The sequence below is a fragment of the Dermacentor albipictus genome, chromosome 6 (assembly GCF_038994185.2).
Source record: "Dermacentor albipictus isolate Rhodes 1998 colony chromosome 6, USDA_Dalb.pri_finalv2, whole genome shotgun sequence".
NCBI classification, from domain to species: Eukaryota; Metazoa; Arthropoda; class Arachnida; order Ixodida; family Ixodidae; genus Dermacentor; species Dermacentor albipictus.
Genome location: NC_091826.1, coordinates 24302368 through 24315846, shown reverse-complemented (window position 1 = coordinate 24315846; position 13479 = coordinate 24302368). Strand labels below are relative to the sequence as shown.

General features: G+C 45.8%; 1 protein-coding gene across 5 annotated transcripts in view; it reads left to right on the top strand.

Annotated features, from left to right (window-relative positions):
• Positions 1-13479, top strand: part of Grip (Glutamate receptor interacting protein) — a 143895-nt gene that overhangs the window by 106212 nt on the left and 24204 nt on the right. For all 5 annotated transcript variants that reach the window (XM_070540171.1, XM_070540170.1, XM_065424902.1 and 2 more), the window contains exons 2-3: positions 10986-11069; positions 12123-12194. In XM_070540171.1, coding sequence (XP_070396272.1) covers positions 10986-11069; positions 12123-12194 — 156 coding nt within the window. The remainder of the gene's footprint in view (positions 1-10985; positions 11070-12122; positions 12195-13479) is intronic.

Genomic DNA, 13479 nt, shown 5'->3' with positions numbered 1-13479 from the left:
CCAATTAAAACGAGTCTCCTTCCTACTGAACAACTGCTGGAGCGTCGTCTATGGAGCAGTATCTTCTCTTTACGCGCCGAAAAAAAAAAAAACGGCTGGGGGAACATCTGGAGCTTCGAGAAGTCCGGAATATAAGCGCGGTTCTTTCGCGGGGGAATTGCTGCAGCATCGCGCCGTAATGCGCTTCTGCGAAAAGCAGGCGCCCGACATACGGAGACGACGATCCGTTGTCTATTTTCCTTTTTTTTTCTTTTGTCTCCCCGCACCCAAAAAAGGCGCGACACCTTTCCTTTCAGCGCGCGCGACCGAAATAAACCCCGCGGCGCGGCCCGGCGGGCGGTGGGACGGCTGTCAGCGCGAGGGCCACGCGTGACAAATCCACCGCCCGCGCGCCATCGCAAATCGCGCGTCCTTTTTACGCACACGCCGGGACGGTCCCGCGGCTGTGCGCGCGCGCTTTGTTATACGGCAAACGAGGGCTAATCGCCGCCTTCGTCGAAAACGGGAACGACCGATTTCGGTGCATCTGCCGGCCGACGTAGGCCCCGGCGACGTAGCTTTGGTTGCGGCTGCGTGTGCACGATACGGTCGTGGGTTCGACTCCCGGCCGCGGCTGCCGCATTTCGATGAGAACGGAATGCAGAATGAAAGAATAAAGGGGGAGGGAGAGGGGGCGGCATGATGCTTTGCTGTACTTTGGCTGTATACGTTGAAGAGGGGGGGGGGGTAATGATGCTTTGCTGTACTTTGGCTGCATACATTGAAGGGGGGGGGGGGGGGGGGAATGATGCTTTGCTTTACTTTGGCTGCATATGTTGAAGAACTCTAGCTGGTTGGAAGTATTCCGTAGATTTCTCTGTTAAAGCGCCGCCGGTGGACCGAGTGTTGCCTACAGACGTTTTAAACTCGATCGATCATGATTTGCGTGCAATGTTGCGAAGTGGCATTAGGCCGGAGTACGCTCAAGTTCACTCAGGACGTGTGCACGACTGACTTTTGTGCCTGTATATGTGTGTGTATGTGTTTGTGTGTGTGTGACAGACAGACAGACAGACAGACAGACAGACAGACAGACAGACAGACAGACAGATAGATAGATAGATAGATAGATAGATAGATAGATAGATAGATAGATAGATAGATAGATAGATAGATAGATAGATAGATAGATAGATAGATAGATAGATAGATAGATAGATAGATAGATAGATAGACAGACAGACAGACAGACAGACAGACAGACAGACAGACAGACAGACAGACAGACAGACAGACAGACAGACAGACAGACAGACAGACAGACAGACAGACAGATAGATAGATAGATAGATAGATAGATAGATAGATAGATAGATAGATAGATAGATAGATAGATAGATAGATAGATAGATAGATAGATAGATAGATAGATAATTGTTCAGTACGCCTTCACTGTATTCCCGTTCCCACGAACGCCATACGGTGGTGCACAGAATAGACGGCGAGGGAGAAGACGGCGCTTACAACCTGGCCCGACGCCGCAAGCACTTGTTTTGGCAGCTTGCGAGCACACGCTTTGCACGCACGCGTGCACACGCTCCCCGACGTCTAATGAGAACCGCGCACGCCGATTTTCAGTTCGGCGGCGAGAAGACCCCGGCGGGGGGGGGGGGGGGGGGGGCGGTGTTGGCTGTTGGTGGTGCAGACCGGGATGCACGCATGCTGAGGGCACCTCGAAAAGTTCAGAGGTTGACGAACGCGTACGACGTTTGTTTTTGTTTGTCTTGCCGATTCATCGCAGCCGTCGCAGTGCAATTCAAAGCTCGAAAATAGCTCGCGGCTACGCGCCTTACGAAAGCGAAGAATTGTCGTCTACCCGCCAGGCAGCACGAAGCTATACAGAGGAAACCGATACCGTAGGTCGGCAGGATAAGTAGACATACTCGTACTGACCAATATTTTGCAGGTTATGTAGTAACACTCACGCGCGCCCTCACGCTCGTCGGCAGCTGAAACGCGCGTCCAGTTCCACCTCGGCGGCACTGGCTCGAACCACGTTTATGTACTACCATCCACTGACGTACGTACCTTGGTCACTCGCTAACGCTCTGCATCACACGTACGCCGTATAACTCTTAACTCTATTAATCTTCAATAAGCTGAAGACAGCCAGTGTCGTGCATGCGTAGGAACTGCTCGTGGTGTGTATATACCATCACAAACGTACACTGTAGTTTTTTTTTGCATCGTCACCCCATCTCTCCCTCTTTCTTTCACTATCTCTATAACTCTTTAACCCATTCGTAAAGCAAGCAAGTCAGAGGCAACGTTCGCAGGCCCACCTCTCCACATTACCTATCAAATTTTCTCTCTCTCTCTCTCTTATATATATATATATATATTCTATTTTTGTTTTTTTATTTAACAAGTTCTCTTTTAGATTAACAGAAAATTTGTGTTTAAAAATAGTTATCTGTTTTGTATTACAGAAAGAGTTCCGTTTTCTGTTTTAATTTTGATAACGTTTTCTGTTTTATTTTACAGAATATGTACGTGTAAAACCATTACTTCATTTTGAGACACAGAAAAAAAGTTTTCTCCGTTTATATCTTTTTTTACTTCACTTTTTCTTCTGTTCGACTGTACAGAAATTTGATGTGTAAAGACAAGTTTCTATCGTGATGAATAGTGGGCGAACCGGGACTGTTGTTGCTTAAGCCAACGCTTCGAAAGGGCATTTTTCTTCGTGAGGGCGACGGGCAGTTAATTGCCAACCGCCCTAACGCAGAGAGTTTGTTGTTGTTGTTGTTTTGTTTTTTGTCGGAACGTTGACTGTAGCCGATATTCATTGTGCGACCACTGTTTATCACTTCTAGCCTCCAATTTCATGTGAACTTCTCTCATGTTTGAGTTTTCTATCGCGCGTCACATAATCATTATAACAAATATCATGTGAACATACAGCTGGCCCCGACACAAAAATTGGGCCGTATGGTAAAAGCTGAAAATACTCAACTTTATTTTTTTAGGTACCCTAAAGGTCCTGAAGGGCATTTACATGAGAGGGGTGTGAGATGCAGTACAAAATCATTGTGGCAATTATAGGAACACCTGAACAAACAAGAAAAAGAAGAAATACGAGTTGGGTAAAAGGAAAACACCACGGTATCAAGGAAGTTTAACGACACATTCAGGATGCTATTCATATCTAAATCAGGCGAACGAGAGATATTACACGATTCCGAATGCGCATAAATAACGGGAACACTAAAATGAATCTCGGAATTGGTAAGTACAGTACTATAATATAAAGGTTGAGTGACACATTTAAATGTGCACGAGTAAACGAAACAAAAAATGCCATCCTATAGGCTTGCGCAAGAAGACCAATGTCACACGTAGCGCTCGTGTCTGTTTTTTTTTTTTTTTTTGCTTTACTCAATTTTGTTGCGCTGCTGGTAAACATGACTCTCTCAGTGGCTGTAATAAAGAATTTGTAATTTAGGACATAGCAGAAAAAAATGATTTTTTTTTTCATTTTACATCGAAAAGCCACTGGACAGACAAATATGAAAACAGAACTGCTTTTGCGCACTCTGTTCAGAAAACAAGCAGCATCGCACGCGTACGTAAAGCAAGAATAGTAAAAAAAAAAATTACCGACGATTACGTTACTTCCTAATGCGAAATTTGAGCGCAGCAAATAAGCTGTTTCACCTTTTCGATAGATTGAGGCAAAGAAATCGAGCAACACATGTATGCGCTATCACAGAATTTTTTTTTATTTTTCACACGTATTCCTTTAACAAAGACTCCACTAACAGTTCTTGACAGTCATGAAAGAAGCTTTGTGGTCGGAGAAATAGACTGATATATGTTCGACTTGGTACACCAATGCTTGATTCTCAAAGACGAGATCTATACAAGTGCCTCGCGAGGTTGTCACAGCCGTGGGACGCGTTACGAGCGAGAGGAACGGGATGTTCTCCCGCATAAGTGTTAGGAAATTGCTGTTTGTCTTTATGTCAACATTAAAGTCCCCCACTACTAACATCGGTGTGGATCGATGGACGGTTAATGCGAGTTGCAGGAAGTGCACGACGTCTTTCGTGAGTGCGGTAGCGGACTCACGAAAGCGGTATCAGTCGGTCGCTGCTAGCGCTGGGGGGATGAAAGGGGGGCGGAGCTGGTTACGAGGCCGACGACAACGCCGACGCGAAACCCAGGAACGGACGCCATAGAGCCATTTGTGTAGCCAGCCCTCCTCCACAGTCTCTCCTCCTCCCTTCCATCATCCTCCCTCGCCCGGAGAGCCGACAGTGCGCATGAGCGGCGGCGGAGCAGATTCGTCGGCGAGCTGGTTACGAGGCCGACGACAACGCCGACGACGACGCGAAACCCAGGAACGGACGCCAAAGAGCTGCGCTCTAAAATATCATGCCCTTTCAAAGCAAGGCAAACGAAATAAATACGCACATGTTTGTGTACAATAGGCACTTAATTATGGCCAATTTACGGAACTCCATCAAGCCTGTAATTAAATTTGTTTTAAGTTTGTCATGGCATGTATTCATGCACAAATCTGCGACACACAATAGTATCAAGATGATGTGCAGTGTGTATGAGGCATCATGGTAGGTGCGCATCACGTATTGTCACAGTGTCGAGATATTGTGAAGCGCACATTGAAGAGATGTGCGTATTTTCAGGATGCAGATACAATCGAATGCTTTTTTGATGTAAAAAGTAACTGTTGTGCAAAGTCAGATGTTGGTTTAACAATCGTAGCTGACTGGCAAAGTAGCAAAACTGTTCTCGCCTGAAAATTGTTTAATCTAATTTCACTCTAACGCTTGTTCTTTCTTTCTTCTACGAATGGATTCTGGGGCGTTACGCGCCAAAACCACGATTCCATTATGAGGCACGCCGTAGTGGGGGACTTCGGATTAATTCTGATCACCAGGGGATCTTTAACGTGTCCCAAATGCACGGGACACGGGCGTATTTGCATTTCGCCCCCACAAAAATGTGGTTGCCGTGGCCGGGACTCGATCCCGCAACCTCGCACTTAGCAGCGCAACACTATATAGCGGCTTAGCCAGCGCGGCGGGTGCGTGTTTTTTTTTCTTTTTTTTTCAATAAACCAAGGAACCAGATATTTCATGGAGCCATGCGTGAGAATGAGCAGGTGACAACGCTAACACTGTGGTAAATGATGCTACAAACAAGAGCCAGGCTACAGTTTGTTTCGTACAAAAATAGAAAAGTGTTTCGTTTTAAAGCAAGAAAACGTGCTGGCTAAATAAGCCACATGAAAACAAAAACCGAAGCTGCGAACTTCTTACTACAGTGCAAGAGAACCAGGTTCTATATCAAACCATAATGGTGCTGAAACAAGGAAACTCAAAAGGTGGTCTCGGCATTACGTTTTGAAGACTTTTGCTTTAAAGCTCAATCGTGAAGACACCTGATTATGGAGACAACTTTCGGTGCAAGGCCGTGCTGCTTGCTTGGGTGCTGGACCTTCGTTCATCTCTCAGGGAGTCATGCGGCGACTGACCTAAAAGACAACAGTGGTGCTTTAATATACATATGGCAGTAGCATGATTGTACAGAGCTCAGTGAAGCGCTTTAGCACAAGATTTTTCGGGGGTGAAGAGTGGTCAGCAAAGCCCAGCAGTGTGTGAGTATCTGAGTACCGCGTTGGATACTACTTCCAAATAATGTTTATACCAGTGGGACGACTATTTCGTTTCAGGTAACTGCAGAATATTAGTACGTGGCGAATTAGTGGTACCGTATACACTTTGAAACTAGCAGCACTCATCGTTGGACGAAATGTACACCCCACCCCCTACACACACACAACACAGAAACAACACCATGTTGGTGGTCGCTGTTTGTTTCAAAAATGTACAAGCCTACACAGAACATTGCATTGCACTGACAATCTTCAGTTTGTCATTGTCAATATGCACTCAGCTAGAGAATGTGGGAACCTCAGGTTAATTGAGTCGTCTGTGGTTTTCTTTTTCAAATACAGTTAAGCATAAAAAAAAGCAAATACATTCAGAATGACTGTTGCTTCATTTTAAAGGAACAGTGAATGGAGACAAAGAAAGAAAAAGATCCCAGATTGGGCTCCACCGGTCCAACTACAAGTGTAATTACCACCCTGCCACAGTTTTGGCTGTTTTGTTCGCTTTGTTTTTATGCGTGTCACCTATTCAGGACAATATTAACATACCGTCTGTGCAACTATGGTCGAAATCTTTTTTTTTAATCATGCAGCCAGTTAGAAAGTGATACTAAAAACGAGTATGTACATTCTCGCATGGCTTCCTATTTTATATCTCTTCTAAACTAATCTTACTATTCACTTGAGGGCACATATTGAAGCCGATCATTGAAGCCGATGAATTGAAGCCAATCAGTGGAGAAGTGGTGCAATGACTTGATTACTTCTTGGCTTCAACTTCGGAATTCGTACATATGCTTCAAATAGAACATTTATGAAGTTATTCTGTGAATCTTTTTAAATAGCAACCTGAACATGGCAATCTGTCGCCCAAGTTCAATTCTTCACGTAATCCGTATCAATAGGCCGAATAGTGCGATATGCTCCTGCTCTTTTTCATTTTTCGAACTAAAAAAACGTCGCAGTTTCGTCCAGAAGGTGAAGCACCGATTGCGATAGCAAATTAGTAGACAGCGATACGAAGTAACGATGGCAGTTTTATCGGCAGTATAAACTTGGAAACATTCGTTTACTGACTGAATTAACAAGCATGGTGCCAGCGCGCACAAGCAAACACGAACACGTCACTCTCGATGAGCGCGGACACTCGCTGTCAAAACGCTGGCGTGAGCAACACCGGCAGCAGCAGCGAGCGAAGTGACCTTCGTGCGATCTATCTGTTCAAGAGCAACGAGCACACAGCGCGGACAAAGGTATACGAGCCGCCTGCAGATCCTTTTGAAGATAGGGAGCACGCGACCGTGGGAAGTACGCACTTGTTAGCGGAGTCGAAGCCGCACCCCCCTCCTCCCCGCCCTCTCTTCCCTCCTCCCGCACAGCCTCCCCGCTTTCCTCCATATATCGCGCTCGAGATTGGGCCGCTATCGTCGGTCGCCCAGTTGCCGGAGCACAGCACCGCTACCATTCTCCCACTGTCCCACGGCCTTTCTAGCGACGGAAGATTGCACGTTTGTTCTCCGCTAGTGTCCACATAATTGCTATCGCATCCTCTGCATAAACGTGAAGCTGGCTCCTTTCTGCAGTTGAAATACGATACCGACAGTGAAGTCTGCCTCCGCGCAACGCAGGCTCGGTGCGGTCAAAACATGTGACGGGCTCCCCAGTGTCACGGCGCCTGCGCGACGCTGTCACGCTGGGTGCATACACGTTCCGCAGAGTGCGTAAGCATGCTAACGTCTTCACCCTTTGGATCATCATCATCATCAGCCTGGTTACGCCCACTGCAGGGCAAAGGCCTCTCCCATACTTCTCCAACTATGGACTCCGCCACCCGTTGAATGGCGGAGTCCACAGAGTCTACACCACAAGACCTTTTCCCCTGTGGACGCGCGTACCATCAGCGCGTGTTCTGTGCGGCCTCTACTGTCAACGCTGAGAATGCCGCGCAGGAGCACCGGGCATGAAAGACAAAACTACATTCATCGCGAGCCCCTTTCAATGCGAACTCCCGTGTGCCGTCTTCTCTGCGTCTCGTCTACAGTAACGTTCAACAGCAGAAACGAAAAAACAAAATGGAATCTATTTCAGTACCAGATATTCACAGCTCCTTAATTGATGCAAGCGTGCATGTTTCCGCGCTTTCTCCTAGCGCGCCGGCGATAAACGAGTAGGGCCGCGAGACGCCCCTATCGCGATTGGCTTAAAAGCACCTCAACAGACTGGCGCCGGGGCGGCTTTGACGGGCAAAACTTCCGTTTACGTAACGGAAATCAAGAGTTCGTTTTCGTCCTGCCCGTCTCCTTCTAATAGAGGCGCTTGTCCTGCCACGCTCTTCTGCGACAGAACGCCGCGCTCGTAAAAAGAAAGAACGAAGACTAGCCGCAGCGCATAAATCGAACGACTTGTTGCGTCCGCGCTCGTGACTCGACAAAACAAACAAACAAACGAACAAAGCGGCCGCATCGGCTCGCGCCAGCTCACGCTTCTCATGCGCTTCCATAATCGCACGAGGGGCAACTCGCGCCTACGCTTGGTTATTGCCGACCCCAGAGGAAAATGCGCATGCGCAGAAGCGTAGGTCTCAAGCACAGAGGCGCGCCACCAGAAGGCGCTTTCGCTATAATCTCGCCGCGCGCTCGCGTGCCCCAGAATATTTTGTGGCCGAGTGTACGTCGCAAACAAATCGCGCGTCGGCTACTCTTGTAACGAAGTCAAGCAGAATGGCACAAGGTAGAAAATAGCCCTGGTAATATAAAGCGGTGGACGCATTACGTTAACCGTACAGTATTGGTGTGGTATTATAGTCACGCGAAACAATGACACATGCTGCATTTTTTACTTTTACTAAACGTTTTGCTGCAGTTCAGTTCATGCAAATGTTGACCGTTTGTTTCTTACTTTTGCAGTTCACCATTCGTACATTTAATCATTCGTTGTCAGAGTTACGAAGCGAGGCTAGCAGACGACTTGCTAACAATTCTTTGTGGCCACGTGCGTCATGAAAGCATATCCTCGCAGCTCGGGTGCTAGTACCTTCTGCGCTGTGCTTTCAATATGCGCAGATAGTACACCAAGCCATACAGTTCAGCGTTCCCGCTATTTTCAAAATGAAACGACTTAGTCAGTGACCAGGCAAAATCATTTCCCGACGGTAACGCACTAAAAACACTCGAATAGCAGGTAACGAAGCAACAAAACCAATACTGGATGCCATGTGCCCTCATATGCGGCGGGTTCATATGCCAGCATCAAAACAAATACTACACAAGAGAGAAAAAAAGAAGTCACACTATCCGGTCACTTCAACAAACTAAACACTTGATCGCAGCTAAGAGCTAACGTCGCTGAGTCAGCTTTATTGAGAACTCACGCATGCTTTTATTTTTCTCGCAGCCACAGCAAAAAACAAGCACATTCCCGAAAAGGCAAAAACAGAATGATACATTTGTCAAGCCCACTGGCTATCCCTCACGTGTGCTTGAACAAAAAAGAAAACTAAAGGTAAATTTAAGAACGAAATCCCACGATGTCTCGCAAAGCGCAGCGTACTATGCTGAAATGTCGGAACACGTAGTTGCTCAATTTTGTCACTGTGCGCCGTAATTTTCTTCGCGGGCTACATTGCAGTCCTGTTCTGTCACGAACACGCGGAAAATATCGGGTGCAAGAATACGTCGTGCACTGTTTGTAACGTACTTGAAGAAAAGAAAACCACTCACCTCTTACGATTTTCGAAAGAAGAAACGGAGCAGTGCAGGCATGCGTTGACTCGACAAGCAGCCATCTTGATTATGGCACGGGGCATCAAAGCAGTACCGCAAGTTGCGCGTCGTGCTTGGTATATACGCAAAAAACGGCGCGTATGAAAGGCATAAAAAAAGACTAAAATTTTCTCTACATTTGTACGTTTTGTAGACTAACAAAAGTTTACACCCTTTGGAGTGCCCCTTCTGCCACACAACGATAATCGTCATCTGCCTTGATGCTTTCCTTTCTTTAACGCTGCGAGCCCGGTACTTTCCAGTAACGAACGGCATGCGCGTTATCAGCATGACATATCATTCCTGACAGGAAAGTAGCGGGCGCGGCGTTTTCAAGAAAGGAAACGCAAGCAAGGCAGATGACGATTATCGTTGTGTGGCATATGTACACCCCAAAAGGTGTAAACTTTTTAGAGCGCACTTAAAAATATTACACCCTTTGGGGCTTTCCGTTCCCGTTTCATGAAGGCGCGTCTTGCACCGCGCGATAACTTTGCGACAGCTGTCAACCAGTGAAAAATGGTCACCGGACAAAGATAACAATGTGCACGCGTCAATATCAAATTCTGTATCTGTATCTATTGAGACAAGCGAGGCACTCCAAATTTATGTATTGTACACTCCTTTGAAATATCCCACAAATTTATAAGCAGGAATTTAGCAATCATCTCGTAATAACTGCAACAATTTCACTTAAGCTGTAAATTTATAAATCACAGCCAGATTAAAAACAAAAGACAAGGCTATTACGCTACAATCCTTCGTGATAGCAAATGCCAACCAACCCTAACGCCGGATATGTTATTAGCAAAGGCGGCCAGCAATGGCAAAGTACACGAATGAAAATCTTTTGTAAATTCGCGCCCACATTTTTTCCGCTTTACATTGTCTATCATACTCAAGTTCACTAACAGTTTCACCAAATACAGATACTTACCTGTATTTTCGTGCGCAGTTATGGATTTACAAACTGTGCCCCAGGTTTTTTTTTTTTTTGTCATTTTCCGTTAATTTTTGTAAGACATTCGAGACCTGAATTAAAATTCTGCTTGTCCTAGTGAACAGAATTAAGCCTTCCTTCTTAAACGAAACGAACTTCATTCAAATTGGTTTGTCGGTTGTGTAATGAGAAAATTTTTGCATTTCACATATATTCGAATGAGGAAATCATAACTGGCCCCGAAGTAGTTTTTACTGTGACAAGGGGCTTTGCAACACCAGAAAAGATGCAATTAAAATTAAAAGCACATGGTACCACTGCCTTCAAGTTCCCGAACTATAGTTCGCAGTGACATCATATGTTTCTGCTCAGGCCTAGTTAAATTTTTTTTTATCACTAAAAATAGACTACATTGTATTCTAAAGGAACCAAACTGAGCTCAGCAAGTTTCGCGGTCATTTATTGTGATCATGATGAGCCAAAATACGAAATATACTGTGTAATCCGTGACGTCATCCAGACGCAACGGCGTTGAGGTTTGGGCGCAAAACTTAAAAGTTTGGCATTCATGCTGATCCATGTCGCTGTTACCTCTTGTTCGATGCAGGCGAGGACGTGGCCTACCGACGTCGAACCGAGGCCCTGGAAGATGTCTCGCTGACACTAACGAAGAGGCTCAGCTTCATCAACGGTAAGTGTGCATAGGCAAGTAAACATAACCATCTGATGAGCCACGTCACTGATGTCTGCACAGTTTCACCGATGCCTGGTCTCTCGGAATACAGCGGGAATTTTAAACAGCGCAGCAAGAAACCGCAAGAAACATAAATCTCACGAGCCCACATTGGCCAGCAAGCATTTACGACATCAGATTCTCGCAAAATTAGCGACAGCCGCTGTGTGAACAGAGCCTCATAGACTGCTCTTCAGGCGTATCATCGTCATCTAATGTTGGATGTCTTGTTGCCTATGCGAGTCGAACATGGGGAAGGCTCAGTATGGACTCAATGCATAATTTTGAGCAAATCCAGGCACTCACTCAACTCACTTATCCCTTGTTAACATACTCAATGTTCGGTTTTCTTTTCCTACTTTCTCTCTTGCACTGTAGCATATTTGCTCACAAACGTATTTATAAAGCCACTCTGGCAATGCGTTGGCTCCAGCGACATTGCTTGTTTGAGCACAGTCAGTCACTTCAAGGCTCCATGTTCATGTGAACTTCTGTTGAGTTTTGGATTTCTTGTCTACATGTGCTTGTACGTCTTTCTCTACAATCTTATGGTGTATTTCTTTTTCATTTCTTTGTGTTTTTCTCTTCTCTACCACATTACCGGTTACATCCACATTGCGTGATTTGAATGTGCAATTCTACATACTTGTACTTTTTGCCTGATCCCACTGTTAAAGGGACACTAAAGGCAAACAATAAGACGATGTGGACTGTCTAAATACCGTTCCAGAAACCTCGCAATGATTGTTTTGTACCAAGAAAGGACTTAAATTACGAGAAAATTGCATCCGAAGGGTTCAAATGCCCTTTTTCAAATTAAAATCTCCTGCCATGGTAACGTTGGATACGCCACCACCAGCCTTTGTTGCCGTCAGTCAGCAAATCATTCTACAAATGAACTTGTCTTTGAACATTTTGGTTTTTTCACTCTACACTGATCTCTTCATGGTTCCATCTCCCTGTTAATCTTTGTTCATGATGGTTCGGTACAATGTTTATTCTACATTTCAGAGGACAAGCGCGGCTCCTCGACAGTGGAACTAGTCAAGAGAGAAGGATCTACGTTGGGCCTCATACTATCCGGTCAGTGTCCAGGCATGGTGAATGACATGTGTGCGTGTGTGTGATCTGTCTACGGTGTTGGGGACAGGGAGCGTCTAGTCGTAAGCATGACTCCGTTCCTTTCTGGCAACGCAAACTTGGATTTGAGTGTTACTGCTGCTTTTTATTTAGCAGGTCAGTTAAACCTTGACATAACGAATAAAATTCTATCATTATTTCGTTAAATCGAGGACAAACTAAAACATGAAGTCAGCTGCATTTCTGATGACCGCATCTTGAGCCTGATGTCCATGTCTACAGCACAATGCTACAAGAAAACCAAAGGGACTCGAGCTTAGAAATATGTATGCATGAATGACGTAAATCTTTGGATACGGTGGTTATAATAAGTCGTGTAAGAAGTGTGAGCACTTTACAAAAATGCATTGGCCCTTCCACTCTGTGAAGGACGACCAGCGAAGCTGGCCATTCCTGACAGGCACGCTGAGTGTCTTCGATGGTCGGCACATACGACGGGCTAGGCTTATCAACGAACGCACAATCAGTTTTAGCGGCTTCCCGCCGCCGGCACGCCCATTCTCGCTGTCGCTCCCGTCATCATTCTAGGAGGATACGTTGCTCCTCCTCCGTGTGCACGATACACGTCCGCCTCATGGAACTGTTCAAGAACTGCCTATAAGCTCGCGGCGACATTGACGTCACTCTAAAGACGAACGTACATTTGACGATACATACATGTACGTTTATTAAGGCTTTACATGGACATGGTTGCTATAGCGGTGCGCCCCCTAGCGGCGGCGAAGGAGCGCCGCGCCGAGAACGCTGGGTCTTCAGTCACATGACTCTACACTTGCGACGTGCGCACTAGGGTGAACAATGGACCGTCCATCATAGGATTTTACATTTATGCTAATGAACCTACAAGACTGCAGAAGAGCCTTGTAGAAGAGACTACAAGACTACTGTCTTTTACACTAGCTCTGGAGATGAAAATTTTTCTTTGCTGACGTGACGAATTCAGTGTTTTCGTTTTACAGCGAAGCTGTAAAACGAAAACACTGAATTCGACGTTTCGGCTGGGGACCGGCCTTTATCATATGTGTGTGCACACATAAATGAATGTCTAGGCTACAACACAACTGCAACGTTTCGAATTTTTCGACTGCAATGACATACATGTGTTTATTTTCGTTAACCGCATGTTTATCGATAAAGAAGGACATACTTAACATTGCAATCTATGCAAGTCAAATACTTAAAAACATTTGAGAGCTTTTACTGCGGAAAAAAGTGGCGCAGGCGTGCA